General features: G+C 42.1%; 1 protein-coding gene across 1 annotated transcript in view; it reads right to left on the bottom strand.

Annotated features, from left to right (window-relative positions):
* The window catches only part of TXLNB (taxilin beta), a 36,325-nt gene extending 15,630 nt beyond the window's left edge, over positions 1-20,695 (bottom strand). The window contains exons 1-6 of the mRNA XM_032102006.1: positions 20,434-20,695; positions 14,703-15,119; positions 12,672-12,763; positions 8,701-8,871; positions 2,960-3,154; positions 1,205-1,324 (exon numbers count right to left, since the gene is read on the bottom strand). Coding sequence (XP_031957897.1) covers positions 1,205-1,324; positions 2,960-3,154; positions 8,701-8,871; positions 12,672-12,763; positions 14,703-15,105 — 981 coding nt within the window. The 5' untranslated portion in view covers positions 15,106-15,119; positions 20,434-20,695. The remainder of the gene's footprint in view (positions 1-1,204; positions 1,325-2,959; positions 3,155-8,700; positions 8,872-12,671; positions 12,764-14,702; positions 15,120-20,433) is intronic.
* Positions 20,696-21,896: the final 1,201 nt, after the last annotated feature.

Here is a 21,896-nt window from a genome sequence, read left to right as displayed (position 1 = left end):
CTGATATGCACATCTGCACAGAGAAGCCCCAACTCCTTTTTACCCTCGCTCTTTAGCTGGGAGTAAAGCTGAGCAGGAGTGGGTGTTCCAGCTTCAAGATCAGTGTAGAGAAAGAGAATAAATGCTCTTATGGGCTGTTTTTGGTGAGAGGTGTATGCTGTGTTTCCCTTGTGCTCTAACCACAGGGCTTAGAGCCCAACATTTTCATCCATATTTTAAGATACTCATTAGCCAGACTTGTGCTAATAGATCTGTTCCCAGATATGGGGAAAGAAATGTCTTCTCTTTAGAGCTCTCTCATGCTGCTCCTGAGTTAGCTGGAGGACTAGTGAAAGCTAAAGCTTTCTTCCAGCTAATGAGAGCCTGTCACTCCCTCTGAGAGCTGCTGCCTCCACTGAGAAGAGGGACCATGTGCCAACGTTGAACTCCGATCCTTTGTAGATGTGAGGATTGCTATGAAAATACCAGGCAGTCTGAGAAAATTAATTTTAGTCTGATTGAGTCACAAAATGTGTGAGACTACAGATGGAGGAGTGTCCTCCTCCCATCACAGCTGTGCCTGCAAGGGACATCCCTCCTGGACCTGTTTTTCCCTGTCCCCTTGCTAGAGATGTCCCCTCCACCGGAAAGGGAGGAAGAGCAGACAAAGCTGCTGCCCACCTAAAAGAGGCACTGGCAAACCTATATGGGGAGGTAAACAGAGAAGGGGAGGTTTTGTCATATCAAGTGCTTCCTGTGGACTTCCTCACTGGCAAAACTGGACCCATGGCAGGATGCCTGGGGAGGCTTTGAATCTGGGGGATTTCACTTCAATCCCACATTCTTGGGCTCCTCTCTGATGGTTTAGATGTGTGCATTTATCATGTGGGGAGATGGAGTATCAAATACCAGAGAAAATTGAAAACTAATGGCATCACCTGACCCAATATCACGATGCACCAACTGCACAATAACAGTGAGCTAGCTGGAGCAGCCTGGGCTCTTACCCACTGCTCTGCAGTGTGCTTCTAAAACTGTTAATGCTAATGCAAGCAGCCTTCCAGAGGCTGTTCCTTTGCACTGAGCATTGATGGTAGCTATAAAAACTTCTCTGCTACTGTTGCCCAGATTGGACCTGAAGAACCAATATATTAGTGAAATAGCATGCAGGGCTTGTTTTGGCCTAAAGTTAGATAAAAGACAGACAAATTAGAAGGATAGGTACATATTCCTTCTCTTTCTGATGTCGCTCCTCGGCTTCCTTCATCATTTCCTGAGACTGTTCCAACTTGGCATCCACCAGTTTCTGTTGAAGTTCTCTGTGCTTAAATATTTTATCAAGGTGCTGTAAAAAAATAAATTCTGTTGAATGTGCAGGTTTAATTATCTTACATAGACCTTCATGCTCGTACATGTACAGCTATTTACTGGAACACTTATATGGCAAAAACATTGCAAAACAAGAAGACACCCAATCTATTGCAATTACTAAAAAATTACAGCTCTGATAAGAACAAACTATGCCAGAATTAGCATGGGAAGGGAAACTGGTGTACATTATCAATTTTGATTTATTGTAGGAAAAAAAAAGCCTTAGCATTTTTGCCACTTCTAGGGTCTACATATGAAGTCATCAGTATAATCTAATATGACTGAAGATCAAATAATTGCTCATCGATAATAAATATGCTGGGGACACACCTTTTCTGAGCTGTTAAATGGCTGGTGGATCTAAGCCACAGTGTGGACAATGGTGTAGACACATTGCACCTGCAGTACTTGGGAGCATGTGCACAGCCCATGACATCCCCTTTGATCTGGCCACACCTGCACAGTGTGGGCTTGGAGGCCTGGGTGACAGTAAATGAGTGGGGATCTGGAGATCAGACCAAGCAAACCAGAGGCCTCCTCTAGCCTGTAAAATATCTGCCTCCATGGTGACCTTCAGGAGATGAATGTTGCTGATAGCCTTCTTCACTCTTAATTCACTCAGATAAAATTCATAGGAGCAATTATTCTGAGTGTGTCCCTCCGGTTCACATTTTCTTCTCATAGATACCACAAGATAGGAGTGTACATTTCCTTCATTTGGTATAAGACTTCATACATGATTCAACAGATTTGGAAAAGCAGGTATTGTATCAGTAATTTCAGGTTGTAAAGACAGATTACTTATGTTTTATTTAGTATGATAATGTTGTCTGATTGCACTGAGTCTCACAGTAAACGTATTTAGAAACTATAAAAAGACCCATTGTGATATTTGTTAGTGTTTGTCATTAAAAAAAAAAAAAACCAAAAAACATTAGTTTGGGATTTTACTGGAGGATTTTTTTGGTGTCAAAATTTTCTGGCCAATTCCAATGTTTACAGAAAGAATAATTTCCCATCTATCTATTATCTGCTACATCTTAGTGAGCATTTTGCCTGCAAAAAAATTCTATTTCAATTCAAAGGGTCTCCTGTATCTGTCATCCTAATTTTCTGCTTTGGGGGAGGGGTCAAATAGTTTACATCAGAGCCCTTCTCAGCAACCTGCTTCTGGAGGGAACAAAATATATTTGTTGTCACCTGCAGAACAGGCTGTCCAAAGAAATGGGAGCTGGGATGTGCTCAGTGGGAGCTTAGTGGGAAGGACGAAGGGGATGCTAGGGGAGGTCCCCAGGGATTTGGGGGAGCTGTGATGGGGCTGGCAGATGGCACGTCTTGCTGCTTGGGTGCCTCAGCCCCTCTCCCCACAGCGGCAAGGCTGCCGTGGCTGCCACGGGCAGGGCGCTGTCCTACACAGTTCCGTAGCCGCAGAGACCGGAGGGCTTGCTGCAGGCATAGTCCTGCTCAGAGGGCAAAGCTTGGTGAGGACTGCCCTTGTTACCTCTGTGAGACACTCCACTAATGGCCAGGCTGCTGGTCGTGCTTCCTGCCTTCCCTGGGACAGCCGGGTGTGCTGCGTGTCCCAGCCAGCAGCCAGGGCATTGCTCACCTCTTCCCGCAGCTCATACTGGTCAATGATGCTCTTCAGCTTCTCTGCCAGCTCCGTGTTCTCCTGGCAGAGCTTCATGTTCCTCTCACTTTGCTGCTCGATCTGAGCCTGGATTTCACTCAGTGTGCCCTGGAAGTGATTAGTTATTTCTTTCCTCTTCTCATCTTCCTCCCGTGCCCGCTGGATTGTTTCCTCCTGTTGTTAAATGGGAGAGAACAGAGTAAGTGAGAGACATAATGAGCAGTTCCAGAAAAATACTGTTTCAGAGTAGCATAAGGCTTCCCTTTGAAGGATTATATGTGTTTGCACTCCTCTTTGGAGATTTTCTTGCTTTCATCTGCTCCAACATTAGGCATGATTCTAAATTTACAGAGCAAATTACACAGTGGCTTTGAAAAAATTAGGGAAATAAGAATTTGCATTTATAAAGATGGATGTAGAGCAGAGCTTCAGATCAAAGCAAGCCTGAAAGAGAGGACATGCATGCATGTCTTGCTTCATGATACTGCATCACAGCTTTTGCTTTGGAAGAAGATATTTAGTGGAAGCAGTCAAAAGCTCTTTTATCAAAATTCTCTTTAACTGAATTAAAAAATCACCCTTTAAAATGCCTCCTTCTAACAAGGAATCTTCATATCAAATTCATGGCCTTTGGGATTTAAATTTTTAAGAGAAATCCATCCCTTTCTGAAGAAATTCTTCCAATTTCTCAATTTTCCTTCCCTAACTTTTTAACTGACATGAACATTTGCACTAATTTACTAGCTAGTGGAATCAAGGAAAGCCTGTGGGCTGTTTCCTACAGAATCAAAGCAGACATTCTGATTTATTTTTTTTCCCTGTTATTGAAGTTCTGTTTTGGATTTGTTTATATGAAAGACAATGCAGAAAGAATCTGGATTTATTGCTTTGCATCCAGAAATACAGGCTATTTTTATTCCTTCCTCATTTTCTTCCAGGACAGTCTGCCCTTCTGGGGAATGTAATCCTGATATAGAGTGGCTAGGACCATATCTGCTGTAGTTACAAATCATGCCAGGACCATGTTAAGAACTCACTCCACAGCATGCAAATAGCATACTCTAATAAGGTTTCAACTAGCATAGTAATTTGCATAAAAATCTCTGATAACACTGCATATGGATATTTTCTATAAATATATTTGAATAAAGCCTTAGCCAACTCTAATAAGGTATAATTTGTATCATGAATGTGACATAGCAGGTGTTGATTCAGGCCCTGCTCATAAAGCAAGGTGAATACCAGATGACCCAATTTCTGCTTGGCATGTACAACACAAGCCTGATCTAGGACAGCTGCTCTTCAAGGTAGGGCATGTTTGTCCTTTTGCTGTCCAGGGAGCTATAGAGATGACAGCGCCTTGGATGATGGAAGAAAAACAATGGAGCCATTAATAATACCCTTGTGCACAGAAATCACCATGGAGCCCTGCTGTGCTCTGCAGTTCACACAAGAACCTGTGTGCATACTCATAAACAGAGTAATACAAAGTGTGAGCCCAGAAGGACTCTCTCTCCTAAGAGGAAGGAAGAATTCCATGAGGAGCTGGGCAAATGACTTGGGGGTTGAGTCCTGGTTCAGTACATGGCATGGAAATTGGACACATGGAAAATTTGCAGCAAGATGAAAGAGAAGCTCTCCAATTTTTTTTTTTTTTTTAGCTGCTGAGAATGATTTTGAAACATTTTTCTTGACCAACAATTAAGTGGTTTGTAGGTATTTTTTGTTTATATCTTTTTAGCAGGAGAATGCTCTTCCAAAGTAAAGTTAAAAACACTGCTCAGAAGATGTTTTAAATCTAGTCCTTTAGCATTACCAAAAGGAAACATTTAAATTTCTTTTGAAAGGGTATGTTCACAAACAATGTCATCCTTTTTATTTTTGTTTGAAACTGTTCCAAATTTAACTTGAATTCCTAGGCAGTTTTGGTTAAGTCAGAACTCCATTTTATCTCTAATATACAGTTTAAAAAACTCCTCATACCTCTTAGTTCTCCATTACATAGGTGAAGCCCTGAGCAGATAGAAGGTGCTTCACTTCCAGAAGTCAGAGTGAGAAATTGAACTTGCATGTCTGAAGTCCTATTTCTATGGCTACAAAACATCCTTCCTCAAAAATATTTTGTTTCAGTAGACCAAGTAGTGTTATAACATGTCACTACTGTGATTTAAAGCTCTCTAGAGGAAAAAGTCCATATGAATATAAAACGAAGAAAGGTGGATTGTGCGTATGTCACACCAAACAGTTCTAGTACAAGGTGAAAAAAGACATCCTGAGACTACCAATCATGCAAATGTAAAAAACCCAACCCTTTGTACATGTGTTACTCAGAAGATCTTATTTCCTGCTCTTCTGAGGTAGAAAAATTATACAATACAGAGCACAGAGACAATACAAAGATTCAAGGTTAAAGACACTGACCCAGCAAGCATTTATTTGCAGGATGCAGTATTTCTCTGTATCTCTTCTGCTTTGGAGAAAAATATACTTGAGAAGGATGTTTGCTTGGGGAGGGGGGTGGGTATGTGTCCTGGGGAGCTCCTCAGGGACCCTCATTAGTTAAATCCTTGAGATCCCAGCCACAGATTAAGGGTAGGTGTGGGTGAGGGGAGCTGGCTACAGCACTGTGCAGAGACCAGCCATAAACTCCTGTTCTCTTTTCTCTGCCCCTTCTGAACATTTGCACTCCATGTTTACCCTTTCAAACATATATTCTTGTGTCCTAGTGCAATATTGCTTTTGCTCTCATGTTTTGCTGCCAAGAATGTAAGAATGTATTGAGTAAAACCTTGTTAAAATTAAGACAGGATATTTTGCAGTTTGGGATTTAGCACAGGAATGTGAGATTATTTGCAAATAGAAGAATGTGATTGACACTGGAATTGTTCTTGTGCCTCTCTGGGGCAGTTCCAGAAGACTATTGGTCTGCTGAAGCCATATCAGCCTTTTTTCCATATGAGGAATGCTTTTTTTCAATGAACTGTGCTCTTCATTCCCAGACACCACGGTCTGAGCCAGTTTGGAGCTGAGCCCATAACTGAAGCTGTTGACTTTTGTGACATTTGTATGAAAGTCATTGCTTAATGCCTGGTGGCAGGAAGGACGAGGGACCTGAGATGCTCATTTCACTACAAGATGCTAAATAGCTACCAAACTGTCAGATAATTGGCAGAACACAAACTCCATGCAGAGAAATGAGTTGCTGTTGCTCTTAGCAGAGCTGCTCTTTATTGCAGTGGGAACACATTCCACTATTTTACAAACCTTTATTCTGTTTTTCTTGGAGGGAGAATTAAACATCTGTGTAACTGCAAGGAAATAATCAAAATAGCTGGACTGTATGTAAGTGAGAATTTGAGGCTGGTATCCAGTCCTAACCAGAAATTTTTCTTCTTTGATCTGCCCTGTGGATTTTCAATGCAGCTCTGCATTGCATATTCATCACCACTTGGCTGCACGGATCTGCAGTTAATGGGAATTCCACACACCAGATGAGTGAAGATGACATTTACATGACGTGATGTGCATATAATGTACCACATGGTAAGTCAGAGGGGGTTTCTGATCTGGGCAGGCCAGGTTTCTCCTTTGCTATTGGAATGACACAATTGCCTAGTTTCTATTTTCCATGTTTTGGAATATAATCAGAGGTGCTAATCTCAAGAACTAAAAAATTATGAACCAGCTTCTCTGTCCTGCCAAAACCAAAATAAAAATATTTAAGCATCAGGTTTTAAAAATAACATTTGATGGATTTTCTGATTTTGGGCCCTCTCAGTACAGGCATAAGTGAAAGAAAATTGCACTCAAATAAATAGAACATGAGTTTCTGGACATTCACAGATTTCCAGGAGCTAAAGCATAAAGGCAAATATTCCAAGAACTATGCTAAAATTCTTAGAGAGACAAAACTGGATAAAGATAATGAATGCCTTTGTTTATTACTTTATTCCTCATGCATTCTGCAAATGTATTTAGTCTTATTGTCTTATTTAACTTTGGGTTTTTTTCTACAGTGATAGCACAGGAACCAGAGGAAAGACAGTATTCTGGGTTTTTTAAAAGGTCTCCAAATTCTTAGAAAGTCGTGATGAAAATTTGAACACTTCTTCCTAATACCAGATCACCTCAGGTACCTTCCCTGGCTCACCTGGAATAGACACAGATTAAAAATAAGAACTGAGTCTGAAATTTATAGATTTATTTAGAGAACCTAGTCACAAAGTAAAGCAGTCCAACAGGTGAAAAGATATTGGAAAGAGACTTTCCTAATTGTAAAGATGAAATGTGTAATGAAGTATTTATATACAAAGAGAAAGGAAAAAAATCATTCTCTCTAGTAGTAAGATTCATAAGCATAAAGTAGCTGGGAAACTGCATGAGGAATTCAACAAAATTTGTTCCAAATATGTTTTCCAAATAGAACTAGTTTTTTCTCTATAGCCCAGTCTGCACTGATTTGTTGCACTGATGTGATTTGTTTAGAAATATCAGTTAAGGCTATGCAAAGCACTATACACTGTATTCTTAATTCACTTTAAAAGTGGCTTGTATTTCTTTTGAAAGATTTTACACACAGATGGCCTGGTAAATCACTGTAGATCAATATAGAGAAATAGCTCAGGTCTAATACAAATGACAAGCACAAATTTAATTTTCACTACCAGTTCTGCATGACCATAACTGAGCACAGTGAGTCTTGCTTCTAGCTTCCCTATCTGTTAAACTGCTTTTATCCTTCTGCTAGTGCACAGTTTGAGTGTATGTGTGCCTATTCCCTCTCCCAGCTGTATTCTTACCAGCACACAATGAAAGACAGAGCAAGACCCTGAAGGCCCACTCCTGAGCCAGTGGAAATGAATGAAAATGAATTACCATTTCTAGAAGTTATATCAGGTAGAATTCTTGCTGCTGACAGTTCAAATGTGTAATTCTATACATAACTATATCCCCATAAAGAAAGGGTTTGAATGGATCAAACAGAGGCCTTTTGTATACTAATACCAACTCCATCACTAACATGCACTCAGAAAAAAAGGACAATCACAACAGAAATATGCTTCTTGAACATACATTTTTTTCAAGGAACATAATCATATTATACATTTCACATTTAAATGGCATGATGCACCAAGCAATTGGCAGACATGACATGTGGATCCCAGCCTTTTGACACTCCTGAAAATTTCCTCTTTGAACTGATTCTTGTAATCCAAACAACTTCCACAAATAATGTTGGCATTCTTTCTGTCTTGACGTTTGGTGTCATGAGGCAAACCTCCCGATTGACTGACCCTCACAAATTACTTGAAAAAGTCCAAGTGCTCGAATTACATGAAACCCCCCCCTAGCCTCCTCTGAGTCCACTGGAGCAAAGCTGGTGTTCCTGTGATTCTGTCCATGCATGTGCATTTGCATCTGCACTGTGAGGGACCTGGTCTGTTAGCACTGCTGCTCTTCTCTGCACTGAGCTTCTAATAATGCAAGGAGGGCACAGAGATAGTGTGGGCAAACTCAGTGTCCAAAAGTGCTGGGATATTTCCAAATGAGGAATAAAGGGGTCTTGGTGTAAATGGACTTCAAGATTAGAGTGTATATATAATTATATATTGCTTGTGAAGATGTAAAATTCTCTTTGATTTGGCACTAGAGGGAAATGGGAAGGTGTCAACATCTTCTTCCCCCCCACCACTGGGTACTGTGATAAGGCTCCCACTCACCTTGAGGTTCTTGTTGTGCCTCTGGAGCTCTCGGCACAGGCTCTCGAGCTTGCTGCGGGCGAGGATGGCTCGGCTGTGCTCACTCTGCAACTGGTCCTTCTCCTTGGAGATCTGGGCCTGCCTCTTCTGTAGATACTTCAGCTTTTTCTGCTCGGCACGATGTTCTTCCAGCTGGGCAAAATGGGGATTAAAATGGGGAAATTGATTAAAATGAAACAAAGAGGGATAGAAAAGAAAAGAAAATGAGCTCTTTTGGTTTGGGGAAAGTCTTCACACTCTCTTAACCTCTTAGGAAATGATTTGTATTTACCAGCATTAATGGGAGAGGAGAGAGGAACCTGGACACTCCCAAGCCTGCTTGCTGCAACAGTCCCAAGTATGCTGTACTGTGGGTGGGTGAATATAATTTTTAACACTCTTGTCACACCATTTTAGCTCTTCCTTCTTTGGTTTGAATTTCTTTGAAGGACATCTGGGAGGTTTTTATTTTTGTTTCAACATTTGGAACTAGAGCAGTCAGTAGTGCTTTATGTGGTGAGATTTCTCCAGATCATAAGGTAATACAGTAGTTGCTCACTCTATTTTACAGTTTCCTGAAAAAGAAGAAGTTTCCTAAATACCCAGGAACCTGCTGGAAAAAACAACAAAAGAGGTTCTGGAGACCAGGAATGCTGTTTGTGTGGGGGCTTTGTTGCTGATCAAGGAGAATTCTCTTCAGGGAAGAGTTTCCCAAAATGACATGTGCTTGTCAGGCTCCCCTGGCTCACAGGACCATGTGGGAGCATCTATCAGTTGTGTTTCTGGAGGTCTTGTCATCAGTGGGGGTGGGTCATGGTGAATCAAACCTCTTTTGGGCTCTTTGTGTCCATGTAATTCCTGGAGGAAACACGGACAGTCCCTGATGTTCCCCTGGGAGCCTGCTGTTCTGTAGGTGCATGGCTCCTGCCTCCCCTAGAAGGCTGGTAGGGAGACAGGTGTATTTGGAGGGGGCAAAGTGGACCAGCAACAAAATTGCTAATAGTAATCCCTGCACAGTCTGGTCATTTCTTTTGATACATGTTTATCACTGGATGTTTGGAAAAAAATTCCTGTACTGTAAATTAACACCCTAACGGTAAGGTCAAAGAACCCTTTCACCTCTGAAGCTTTTAATGATTTCATCTCCTGTTCCAACACACAATAATCCTCCTCACTGTATCACAGGTGTGCATACATTGCAAGGCATTTCTGAATTCCAGATGTTTTCTGATTGAAAAACAGTAGCACATGAGCTTAAACATGCAAACCTTAATAACAGTTGCTGTTAAGACTACATTATCTAATAATATGGTACCATTTGTACTAATTATTAACCCCAGTATGACTGGGAAAGTCTGTGACCACTGGGGAATGATGTGGGGCTCTAACAAGACAGTCAACAGCATCATACTTTACACTTTCGTCTGTTTTTTGCAGATGTTCAGAAATTTATGCTTACAGTAGAGAGCTCTGCGTATTAGTAATCAAATCACAGCTAAGTGTACCACAAAACAATGCTCTCACCAGCTTGGAGTATATTTACAGTTTATGTCCAACTTTTAACATGTGCATTGTCTATTTTTACTCCTGTAGATCACAATAAGGGCTTTTGCATCTAATCAAGCTGCACTAGCTGAAATAATTTTTCTAGTATTGTAGGAAAAAAATTACATTTCTGTAATTAAGGCTGAGATTTTTTCCTTCATAAGCTTGTTTTTGTCCACTTCCCCTTTCCATTGAAAAACATAAGAAGTGTTCTTTTTGCTTCACATTTTGCATGCACAGCCTGTGCTCAGTGGATAATGATTTATCCAAATTTCACATGATTCACTCAAACTGTGCTTGAGGTAGGGGGCTCAGAAGAAAGTCGGTCTTAACCATGATATGAGAAGTTTTCCAAGCATTTTTTGCTTTTTGTTTCCCCATTAGTATTACGTGCACTGGAAACTTATATTTCAAAGTTCTTAGGAATATCTAAGACATGGTGTTACTTTTGCACTGAAAAAGGCAATTCACTGGTAAATAGGAATGCCAAAAGGGTCCCCAGTGATAATTTTTTAAGAATAATTAATGAAATAGAAGCTAAAATTAACTGCAAATAGAAGGAATTATGATTTTTGAAAGCTGATCTAGAGAAATAAATAGTCAATTTAGGAAAAAAAGGTTTTATCTTGATTCCACTGCAGACAGTGACAGAGCTCATATTTATTAGCATAATGTTCTTGCACCCACCCAGCACTTCTGAGACTCTCAAGACCTCTAAGAATAAGCCAGTTACAAACAATTCTGCAACAGCTGTTTGTAGGCAAAAGCTGTAGTAAACCACAGTCTGCTTTACTAACCCAATACACTGGATTTAATGAATGAAGTGTTCTCTGTTGGCGAGTAGCGTGGCAGAGCTTGTGCCCAAATGGCTGCGCTGTCTTGCTTCCCCATCCCCGCTGGCATGGCTTCTACCTTCACCTGCCCCTGCTCCAGCCTGCTGTGTGCACACAGTCGTACAGACTGCGCCAGGGCATGGGCTGGCAGGGAAATAACACATTGCTGGGTGACTGTGGGGAAGGGTTGGTGCTGCATTGGGACCCGAGGACTAGGAACCTCTGCAGCCACAGTCAGCCCCAGCACTACCTAAAGCAGGGGAAGCCACTGCTAGCACATCTGTCACACAGCTACACCTTCCCTTGGGCTGAACTGCAACAAGTGTTTATGTCACCACACAGCTCACCAGACCAGGGAGCTGATCTGGCTGGAAAACAACTCAGCAAAAACAAGACGTGATCTGAAGTGTGTGATGGGGATGGACAAGGGGGAGCAGGGAGAGCAGCCACAGCTACAGCCAACTGCTGACAAGCCATAAATCACACTGTGTCCCTCAGCTGCTCTGAGTGAGCAGGGTAAGGCTGTCTTCAACAAGGTTTTAGTTGTATTTACTGAATGATTTATTTTAGTGACATTGCACAGTATGTCAGAAACAAGTGTTCAGTATTTTTGTTTTAGCACCTTTCTCCTGCATGGGCTACTGGCAATATGGCCTCTGTTTTATACAGTACTCCAATGCCATTTGAATGCAGTGGAGAGTACTCTATAGAGGAAGAAGACCTATTTCAGTTAATCCGTGAGCATGAAGTCCCTTTAAGCATGAGATAAACTATGAACAGCCTGAGCCAAATTTATGAAATCAGAGGATTTTACATGAAAAAAGTGACAGCTAAACTTCGCTTCACATTATGATGAGACATGGACACATCTGTGCATAAAACCAATTACAGAGTTCATGTTCTGCTTCACACATTTTTCAGCACTCCACAAAGTGTAAAATGCTGAAGCCTTTTCATTTGTAAGATTTCCACATCTTATGGTCATATAGTCCTTTGACTACACAGAAAAAAATCCCTTCATCTGGAAATAACCCATCTTAAGTGCGGGAAGAACAGTCAAGGAGGTGGCATTGTTACAGGGGTGACATTATGGTGGCAGAGGCTTTGACTCTTTATTTCATTGTGTTGTGGCTTCTCTTACAAGTAGTCTCAGTTGTCTATTATCTGCTTCCTAATATAGGAAGCTTTATACTAAGTCCTGTAGTATTTTCATTTTGATGAAATCACCAATACATAATTTAAAGCAATACCCACAACAGAGGCATGCAAAACTCCTTCCAGGAGGTGAAGGCAGGAGTCTAGACACCAGTCTCCAGTGTGGGTCAGTTTGGTAGATTTGCCTTAAAGTACAAATATTCTGTCTTATCAACTTTTTGACCTAAGTCTTGTTTTCCTCACTTTTAACTTTTTTTCTCTTTTTCACCCACAATTATCTGACCATGACAATTGTTCTGGGATTCACTTATCAGGACAGACACTACTGCTACATGAGGTTTGACCACGCTGCATGTCATGTATTTTTTATACCTTCTTGTATAGACAGTTCGTACAGAAAAGAGCCAATGCAGTACTAACCAGCTCTGCATACTTCTTAAACAACAGGTCCAGCTTCTCTTCTGGAGTATTCAGCTTATTCAAACTCTGCATCAGTAGGGTGGCTTCTTTTCCTTAGAAAAAAAGAAACAGATTTGATGCTAGAGGTGGTTTGTAGCTGATGTACTATTATGAAATTGGTTGTTTGATGCATGCATCTGTAAAAACACAGGGTGAAATGAGGCACTTTGGAAAGAAAGGAATAATTTTTGCTATAAATTTCTGGGTTTGTCTTTGCCCCATACGAACAAACATGCTAGAACTTTCCTCCATTTCAGACCTCAGTAATGTGCTTTCTTCTAGCGAAATCATTGTCTGTGGAATGCTTTTGTCCTGTGTAATCTCATTGTCATTCAATGTTTTTGCAATATGATTAGGTCAGACACATGGCACATTTGACTGAAATAGGACAGAAAAGGCCTGGACCCCAAAGGCTCAGGAACAGATCTCTTTGCAAGTGAAAGTGGATCAAATCTGGTGTACTCAGCTCCTTTGCTGATCAACCCACACAAGACATCAGGAATATTAAGTCAGATATGGAGACTATGGTATGGAAGTAAACAATCAGAGAGTGGTAGAAACTGCCAGCCAGGTCTGGGCTATGTGATACTGGTGTAAATCAGTTCCCTGATGTAGTGAAGAGAGCTTGTATACCAGAGACAGCCTAATAACGCCCTGGGTGTGCAGAGCTAAATCACTGCACAGCCAATTAGGTATTACTTCTTCTCTGATACCTCTTGGTTTTCATTTCGGCCCCAGGTACAAGCAGAATCTTGAGCATTGATTGCTCATCAAGTACAAAGCGTCCCTGATGTCCCTGGAGATATAGTTGCTGGTGGTCCCAGGGGCTTGGACATGCTTTTCCAAATGCTCCTCTTTCCCAAGGCTGTGAGACAGAATTTGCCTTCTGCTTTGGGCTGGACTTTTTCTTCTTCAAGTCTAGTGCAGTCCAGGAGTACTGTCTATGGAGAAAATCCTTTATTTCACACTAAGTTCTCTCTACAGCATCAGCACAAATAAGTTGAAGTGAACTAAAATCATATGCTGGTGTGAACCGTCACAAGTGCAGATGGAGAACTGTGTTTTGGTAGGGTTTTCACTGAGCTTGCTGAGGTACCAGTAACTGCACCAAAGCCAAGGCAATAGAAACTGAGGAACTTTCTTCTGGACATTCAAAGAATTTTTGAGAAAAACATCCATGCTCTGTCCTATGCTTAGTTCCTTGTTTGTAAGAATGTCCTGTGGTGATTTCTTCACCGGCTTAGCCTGCATTTCGGTTCGGGTTTTCATGCAAAGGAGAGACTTGAAGATTGGCTGGAGTTAAATGTAGGAAGGGAAATAATTTATATGCATGTTAGATTGGGATGTAACTACATTGCTCTCTAGTGGCTGCCCAGCAGAAAGTACATGCATACAAAAACTTGCTGAGACTTCTTTCTAGCTCAACTAACAGCCCTGCCAGGGCTGAGGTATTAGAGAATAAATGTATTGGCTTATTTCATATATATTATATGATGAGTCCAGGGGTTTGCTAAATGAAAAATAACCTGGACATGACAGTGACTTTATTCTGCAGGTTGCCATGCCACATAGTAGCACCATTATTACTGTTGTGACCTGTGAGTAGTCATACCTGAGGAGACAGGACAAGAAAACATTCACTGAGATACAAATGAGAGGCTGGGTTTTCCTTCATCTAAAAGAGATTTTGTGCAATGTGTCATCGGACTGACAGCTTTGGCTGACCAGTTTGGGTGGCCCAGTAGTACATCAGTGTTGTGTGATAGAATCCTAAACTTTTATTTTTAAAGGACTGATATCTGATATAGCCTTCATATTGGGTAATGCCAAAAATAATGATCAGTTACAGAAAAGTTGTAAGGGTCACTGTAATTTTCAGCATAGCTGTAGATCCCTATCATCCACACCAGAAACTTAACATGGTGAAAAGCAAGGACCAGGGAGTTCTTACTTGAGTTTGCAGAAGGGGTGTGTGACTATGTAAATACTTGCCTAGTCCCTTCAGGATTTTTTTCTCCAGCTTTTGCTCCTTGTTGCCACTGAGCTCCTTCGCTTTGGAAGCATCCCCAGGAGCCGGCTTCTCTTTCTCACTCTCCTCATTTCCATCTTCATACTCTGCATCCTCCAAGCTGCCTGGCTCTCCCTTCTCAGGCCTGTCGGTTCCTGTAGCAGTGCTTTCTTTCTCCATCAGGCTTGTGGCAGACCCGTAGGTTTTAATGATGTCCTCCAGCTGCCGGCTCAGCTCCTCTGAGATGTCACACATGGCTGCTTCGGGCCACGTGCTTGTCTGCTCCATGGGGGCTGGAGCAGGGAATGGCAGGCCAGGGGCAAGTTTGTCCCCACTCTGCCCTTGGATGTCCTGCCCGGGTGAGGTGGAAGACTGTTCATTCTCCATGCTTGGTGCAGTACCTGACAAAAAAACAAATGGAGGGTTAATTCACAGGTATACAGAATTAGTCATCAAGCTGTTCCTAAAACTTGGCCAGCATGTGAATGATTTTGTGTGAAATTTGGGATGGCAGCTTATCCATTGGCTCTGCCTTGACAAATATATCACACATAGATAAATAACCAAGGTGATTTGCCTGCAAAGAGAAAAGCAAATTACATACTTTCCAAGAGAAAACCCAAATCTAACATTTAAAAATGAAAACCTCCTATTCCTACTGCCAGCAATGATACATGAAATGACACCCCAGTCGCTTATACCATTTTCGTTCCCTCATACACTATTTGCCACATGTTTACTTTTCTTGATCTGTTTACCTGCAATGCTGGCTACCGATGCTTCACTTCAGAGCTGCATGTTTCATTTCCAGTTTCTCTCCTGTTGGCACATCTTAAGTCAATAATCACATGTTAATTTTCTGTTTTTTCGTTTTCCCTCTGAATCTCACGTTCTTTTCCTCAGAGTTTGAATTAAAACGCAGGAGGACTGAGAATTCTTTTTCGGACTTAGTTGTTTATTATATCCTATCTATAATACAGCTGCATTGGATGTGCCTCTTAGTTGGCAGGGTGGAAAATGACCCCGAGTTCTAACTTTCAAGGCCTTTTAAAGCCTAAATCAACCAATTATGAAATACCAAGTAGTATGTTTTTACTTATAATCCAATAACTAACCTTTCATGATCTGCACTGCGGGTTTTTTTATCCAATAACAGAACCCCTAGATTTGTGAAGAAGAAGGAGAAAGGAGAAAGGAAGAGGAAGATCCACACTCCAAATCCTCCATATTGTCACAAATATATATATTATTATCCCAGAAACCTAAATTCTCTAAACCCAGGGTTCCAACAATCATGAAAAATGTTTTAAATTAAATTGGTGCACCAAAAATTGCTCTGTGTCCTTGGAAAGCCCAGCATGGTGCTTGATCTACAAGAGACGTGGTTTGGTACCATCACAATAACAGCAAAGAATAAGATAAACAGCTCTAAACCATCTTTCTCTTGTACTTGCTGCATGTGGCTGACAGCTTCTTTGACAAAGTAAAAAATACAGAATAAATCACAGTGAAATAAAATCAACCACACAACATAATTTGATAGTCTGTGGTGTTTTATGGGGCAAATTTCAGCTAATTTATTCCCAGTTTGCAAAGGGAAGCTTTCGTTTTCTTGCATTTTTGAGCAGCTGCACTTAGCCAGGCAAATACAGAGCCCCCAGTGTACCTATGTTCCTGCTCTGGCTTACCCAGGACCTGGCAATGAGGGTGTCAGCAAGAGCATCCTGGGCACCAGGAAAACTCAGAGTAGTGAAGGCCCCTTCCCTCTCAGAGGGAGAGGATGCTGGCACCTCTGTGTTGCCCTCAGGAAGTAGTGCAGGGGTGTGGGGTGCACAGCTGGGCCTTGCTTTGCAACTAGCCCCCACTGCTGCTTGACCGCAGATTCTGTACTCTTTCCAGCCACAAGTCCTTTCTCTCTCTTTTCCAGACTGATTTTTGTTCCTCTCTTTAATGATATGATTTACTATGGTGCCAGTGTGGAAGGAAGAAGGGAAGAAGCTTGCTTGGTTGGTTCTTTCCAGCATCTGAAGTGGTTGCTTTCTTATTTTTTAAAAGACAACTTGCTTTGAAAACACGGAGCTAACTGGGAAGCATTTTGTTCTCTGTTCAAACAGGCTGTAACATATATTTTCTATAGTGTCTAAATTTCTACAGCTTTCAAAATTGTAAACTAACATGGCCAAAGGCATTATATGATAAGAGAGATGTCATTTACTGTAATAAATGACTTGGTGTTATTAAACCCTCCGCAGTCAAAGTGATGTTTGGAAGTGCAGTGATGGCCATCACTAAGGCAACATTTTTCAAGATTTGATTTTCTAGCTATATGACCAGGCTTGCAGATAAGATAGTCAAACAAGTTATCATCTCTCAAGCAAATAATTGAAAGCTTTGAGTGGGGCTCAGGAAGTGCTTGAGTGGGGCTCAGGAAGTGCTCGCTATAAATCCATGCCCCTGCAATCCTCCCAGAGATACAGCTTGCCAGCAGAAATGGCTCAGGAATGCATTTGGACCTGGTCTCACAGACCTGTTGCACAATTGCATCCCATCCTTTCCTTACTCCTTGTGGCATAGTCATTATATCACTGCAAAATGATTGTAAAATTATATCTATCTGATGTCATATTGAGTTTAATTTACATTGAAAAATTAGACCCTTTATGTGCAATTTAGGTAAATAATTCCAGATAGCACGAATGTTACCCTCCTGTTTGTGCTCTTTTTAAACTAGAGTTAATTGACTGCCAACTAATTCAAGGTCAGTAAGAGTATTGTAAAGGCTAAGCTAGATGCTCTGTAGAATATGTGTTTATCTCTGACATGCTCAGGCTAGTTTTTACTATTGCAATCATTAATTTGAGCTAATTGGCAGTTGGCAATCAATCAGCTAGAAAACCCAGGACTACCAGCTCTTGTTTAGGCAGAATAAAACTCTCATAAAGTATATTTCCAATTTAAAATAGCTGTTTTTGTAATATGTTCATCACAGAGGGCGAACAGGATTGCAAAATGCTCCATTTCCAAATTTTAATTTCTTTTCTATCTCCCCTTCCTTGTAAGTAGGCTCAAGTCGATGTTCTCTCTGCACCCCAACTCTCTCCCTTGGCTGCCTCCCAACTCCCAACTTCATCACCCATGCGGTAGCACTGTCTGGCTAAAGGTTTCCCCTTACATGAATCACAAAGCATGTCTGCAAATACAGTAGGCTTTGAATCAACAGTGGCAATTGATGTGTGCATGGTGTGTCTCAGTAACAAGGGAAAAACATGGGTGAATGAAAGAGAAACTGGACGTTTAGAATCAACGTTCTAACACAAGATGTTTACAAGCTGGCCTTGCAGGAAATCTTCCCTAACATACATTCCTGGCTAGAAAGGGATTAGTTATAATCAGTCTGAAACCATGGCAATTCACATCTGCTGAGTTTCCATTCACCAGCCCAGAAGGGTAAGGAGGCAGGAAACCTAGAAATACACAGCAATGAACTTCTAACCTAAAGGTGCCCATCTGCTGGGTCATACTGGAGGTTTTATTTACACACACAAATAACTCTACTAATGTTTTATTTTGTTCTTCTTCAGGCTAAACCAGAGGTCTGATAGCCGCTTTCCAGCACAAACACAATCCTTGTGAAGATTTCTCTACCTTGTTTTGCACAACAGCTTCCACAGCGTTGCAGTTTATGCTGAGGGAGACATAGCATCTGAGAGTTGCCTGCTTACAGCCTTTGATGCTGGGAGATTTTACTGCAGCTGGCCCCAGTTCTCCCTTGTGCTCTAGCCTGCTTCATCTTGATGCACATAAGGAATTCTCCCTTATCAGGCCATAAAAGACTTTTGGTGTCAATCTCAGCAAGACCCAAAGTGTTTACATTATATGCTGTCTTAAACACAGTAATGCCTAAAAATTATGTGACTGAGTCCAGAAGAGGAATTCCTTGGTTTTTCAGACTTGCCCAATTTTAGACTACCCACCTCTTGAGTTGTGCAACTCCTACTACCACTACTGCTGCCTCCAGGCACCTGAATTTCCAACACAGCCTTATCCTGTTTCATGGCGAGGGGGAAGACTGACCAGTCTGATTGAGTCTGAGCGTTGCATCTTGTTTACTCTTTTCCTCCTGCATTCCCAAATCCTGGAACTGTTCCACAGCTGTGAGATCAGCACCTTTCTTGGCCCTGGTGTTTTGGCTGGAAACTTGGCACTTGTAGTTGCTGCATACAAATAGTTGCTGTGGTCCTCCTCTCCCTCAGCAGGAAACACCCCCAAGGGTGCTGCTGCCTCCCCACTGTGAGAAAGACTCTTTGCCATTCTCCTTCTTCCTCTGTTAAGAACTTGGGATAACCCAGGACAGAAACTGAGATTTCAGCATAGCTGAGCACACAGCATAGCCACCGCTGCACCCAGAGGCAACAGCAAAAGGCGTATGCCTCAGATCAGTCTGGTTACATGCTAAGTTTGTTTGTCTGTAACTATATCCCTTAATATTTCACATTTATGGCACAATTTGCCTTCACTGTGCCTTGAAAACAGCCATCATTTCCAAAGTAAAAGGTCAGTAGGCAAAGGCCAGTGACTGTTTTAGCAGAGCTGCAGTAGCCATTCCACTGCTGCTAGGAGAACTGTTCTTGCGCTGGGGTGTACCAGCCCACCTCTTGCACTGCTGAAGCCAACACCGCTGCCCAGGCACCCTCCTGGCATGACCAAAACACAAGTTAAGCATCTTCTTCTTAGCTTCTCTTGCAGGCTGCCTTGGAGACTGTTACAGAGTTTTGTTTATCTTTTATAAACAGTGTGCTTCCCCTTCCTTCTCATGGGATTTGCTTTCTGATTTCCTTCTTGCAGCTTGAACTTCTAGAGGGTTTACAGACTGGGCTATATTTAGCTTTTGCTATGTATTCAGCAGAAGGACACATGGCACCTGCTCTGCAGCCAGGAGCTATTTTAAGCTCTTCTAAAATGGGTGATGGTATTTAGCACTTTATGTTCTAAGTTCACATACACACACATTTCTCTAAAACAAAGCTTTACATATATTTGCACCAGCCAACATATGCTGATAAAATCTGAATTTTTATCCTCATACAACACCAGATTGGTCTGCAGTGACACCTCGAAGCAGCAAACATTAAACCCTGGAATTGCCTCTGCTACTGTAGCTCCAATCATCCTCCAGAAAAATACAAGCCTTCTTACAGTCTAGACACTGCCCTATGTGTTACTTCAGAAAGTGATGATAAAACCAGCTGTATCAGCACGCATTTGAATAGCTTTATGATTTATGCACAATTTTCTAGCACAAAACTGAACAAAAGTTTGGAGGTTTCACGGCAGGTTTCCTTCCATACAGGCTCAGAACCAGACTTGGAGGCTTTCTGAAGCCTCCTACTTCACCTCTCACGTTGCTGAATCATGTCCTGAATCTTGATCACTGACTGTTGTAGCAGACCACCCATGGCCCCCAGTCTCACTTCAACGCAAGCTCTACGAAAGTAATCTTAAATTTCTCTGATCACTCTTAAGAGAAGCATTTCTTACTTTCACCAACAACCTTGGATACCTCCCTGTTTTCCTCAGATGTCATGGTGCCCAGACTTTTCCTAGGGCTATTCCTAGAAAATGCGGGTTGACAGTCCCAAAGGGAAGTACTTACATTAAAGCCCTTGTGCCATGCCACCAAGCAGTGACAGCAAGGAAGCTGTTCATCAGACTTACCGGAGCAAAGAGAAGAGCTGAGCAGAGAAAAAAGGCAGAAAGCTCAGACAAGGGCACGCCAGCAACAGGACACTGGTTCTGTAATCCTGCCACTGAGGGGAGAGGGACAGGAAGACCAAGTGAGGAGGGAAGGACAGAATGACACAGGAGGAGCAAACAGTGCAGGGGCTGAGTGCACACTGTGCAGGGGACTGTCTCTGATAGGCGCATGGGGGAGCTGCCTGCTGGCTGGCAGTGTAAGCCAGCTATGTTGGCTATTCCCTGCTCTGACACAGATAGCACGAGACATTAGAGACTCGGGCCCTCAGAAAGACAAAATAAAGGAAGGGAACTTACACAGCTGCTACCCTTCAAATTTAAGCCTTAATCCCTTAATGACTTGACGCCTTGTACTGTGTGAAATTTGTCTGTATTGACTATGGATTGGTCGAAGTGGGTCAAATTTTTCTGTGTCTACCACAAAGACTGGGACGGATTTCCAAAATGTGAGCTCCCAGCTGTGACTGCCCTTTGTAGCCTGGGATTTGGGCAGGATTTGTTAAAAACAGGCTGATTCTTAATCATAGGCTCACTGGCTGGAAGAGACCACAGGATGTCTTTAGCTCAAGCTCTTGTTTGAAGGAAGCTCAGCTGTGATCTCAGATGAGGTCTCTCAGGGCTTTAAATTAGTCTTTAAAACCTCCATGGATGGAGACTGCATGGCCCCCCTGGGAAGCCTGTTATCTGACCTGTCAGGGCACTGAAAAAGTTTCTCTTTCTACCTAGCCTTAACCTCCCTTGTTCCAGCTTGTGCCTATTGCCTCTTGTCTTCCCACTTTACACTCCTATAAAGAGCCTGTCTCTATCTTCTTGATAATCTCCTCCAAAGCTTTCCCAGGCTGAACACCCAACCACCCCTCACAGGATGAGTGCTCCAGAGCCAGCCGCCATGGGGCTCCTCCACTGCATTGACCAACTTCTCCATTAAGGCAGAAGTGCTGAAGGAGGTGACTGGTGTAGCTTCCCCCCTGATCCCATCAGCTCCCAAACAAATATTGCTGCCAAGATAACCTGCCTGACCTACTTTCTGCATATGACCATGCTGGCTCATATTGGCCCAAAGTTGTTGATACAAACAAGCAGAGACTCACCAGGGAGCTCAGCTGTGCGCTGCTTATGCAGCAACCAGCATTTCCCACGTCTGTGACCCACAAGCCATTCAAGCACCATCTTGAGATGCCATATCACCTAAGCACCATCTGCTACCCAGTTTAATGCACAGATATGCAAACAATGGAGGAAAGAAAGCCTGGTACTGGAAGTGGAGCCAGGGCTATGAGAAGAGAAATGGGACTTGGTCTCCAGTGAAAAACAAAAGGTGGCAAAACAAATGTATACTACAATGATTTGGATTAAGCCTTCAAACCAATCCATGGCAACAGAGGAACCAGAAATGCTTTGTGCCTGATTTACAAGGGATGTCA

Source organism: Corvus moneduloides, chromosome 3 (assembly GCF_009650955.1).
Source record: "Corvus moneduloides isolate bCorMon1 chromosome 3, bCorMon1.pri, whole genome shotgun sequence".
In the NCBI taxonomy this organism is placed as follows: domain Eukaryota; kingdom Metazoa; phylum Chordata; class Aves; order Passeriformes; family Corvidae; genus Corvus; species Corvus moneduloides.
Note: the sequence above shows the minus strand (reverse complement) of the source record. Positions and strands in the feature narration are given on the sequence as shown.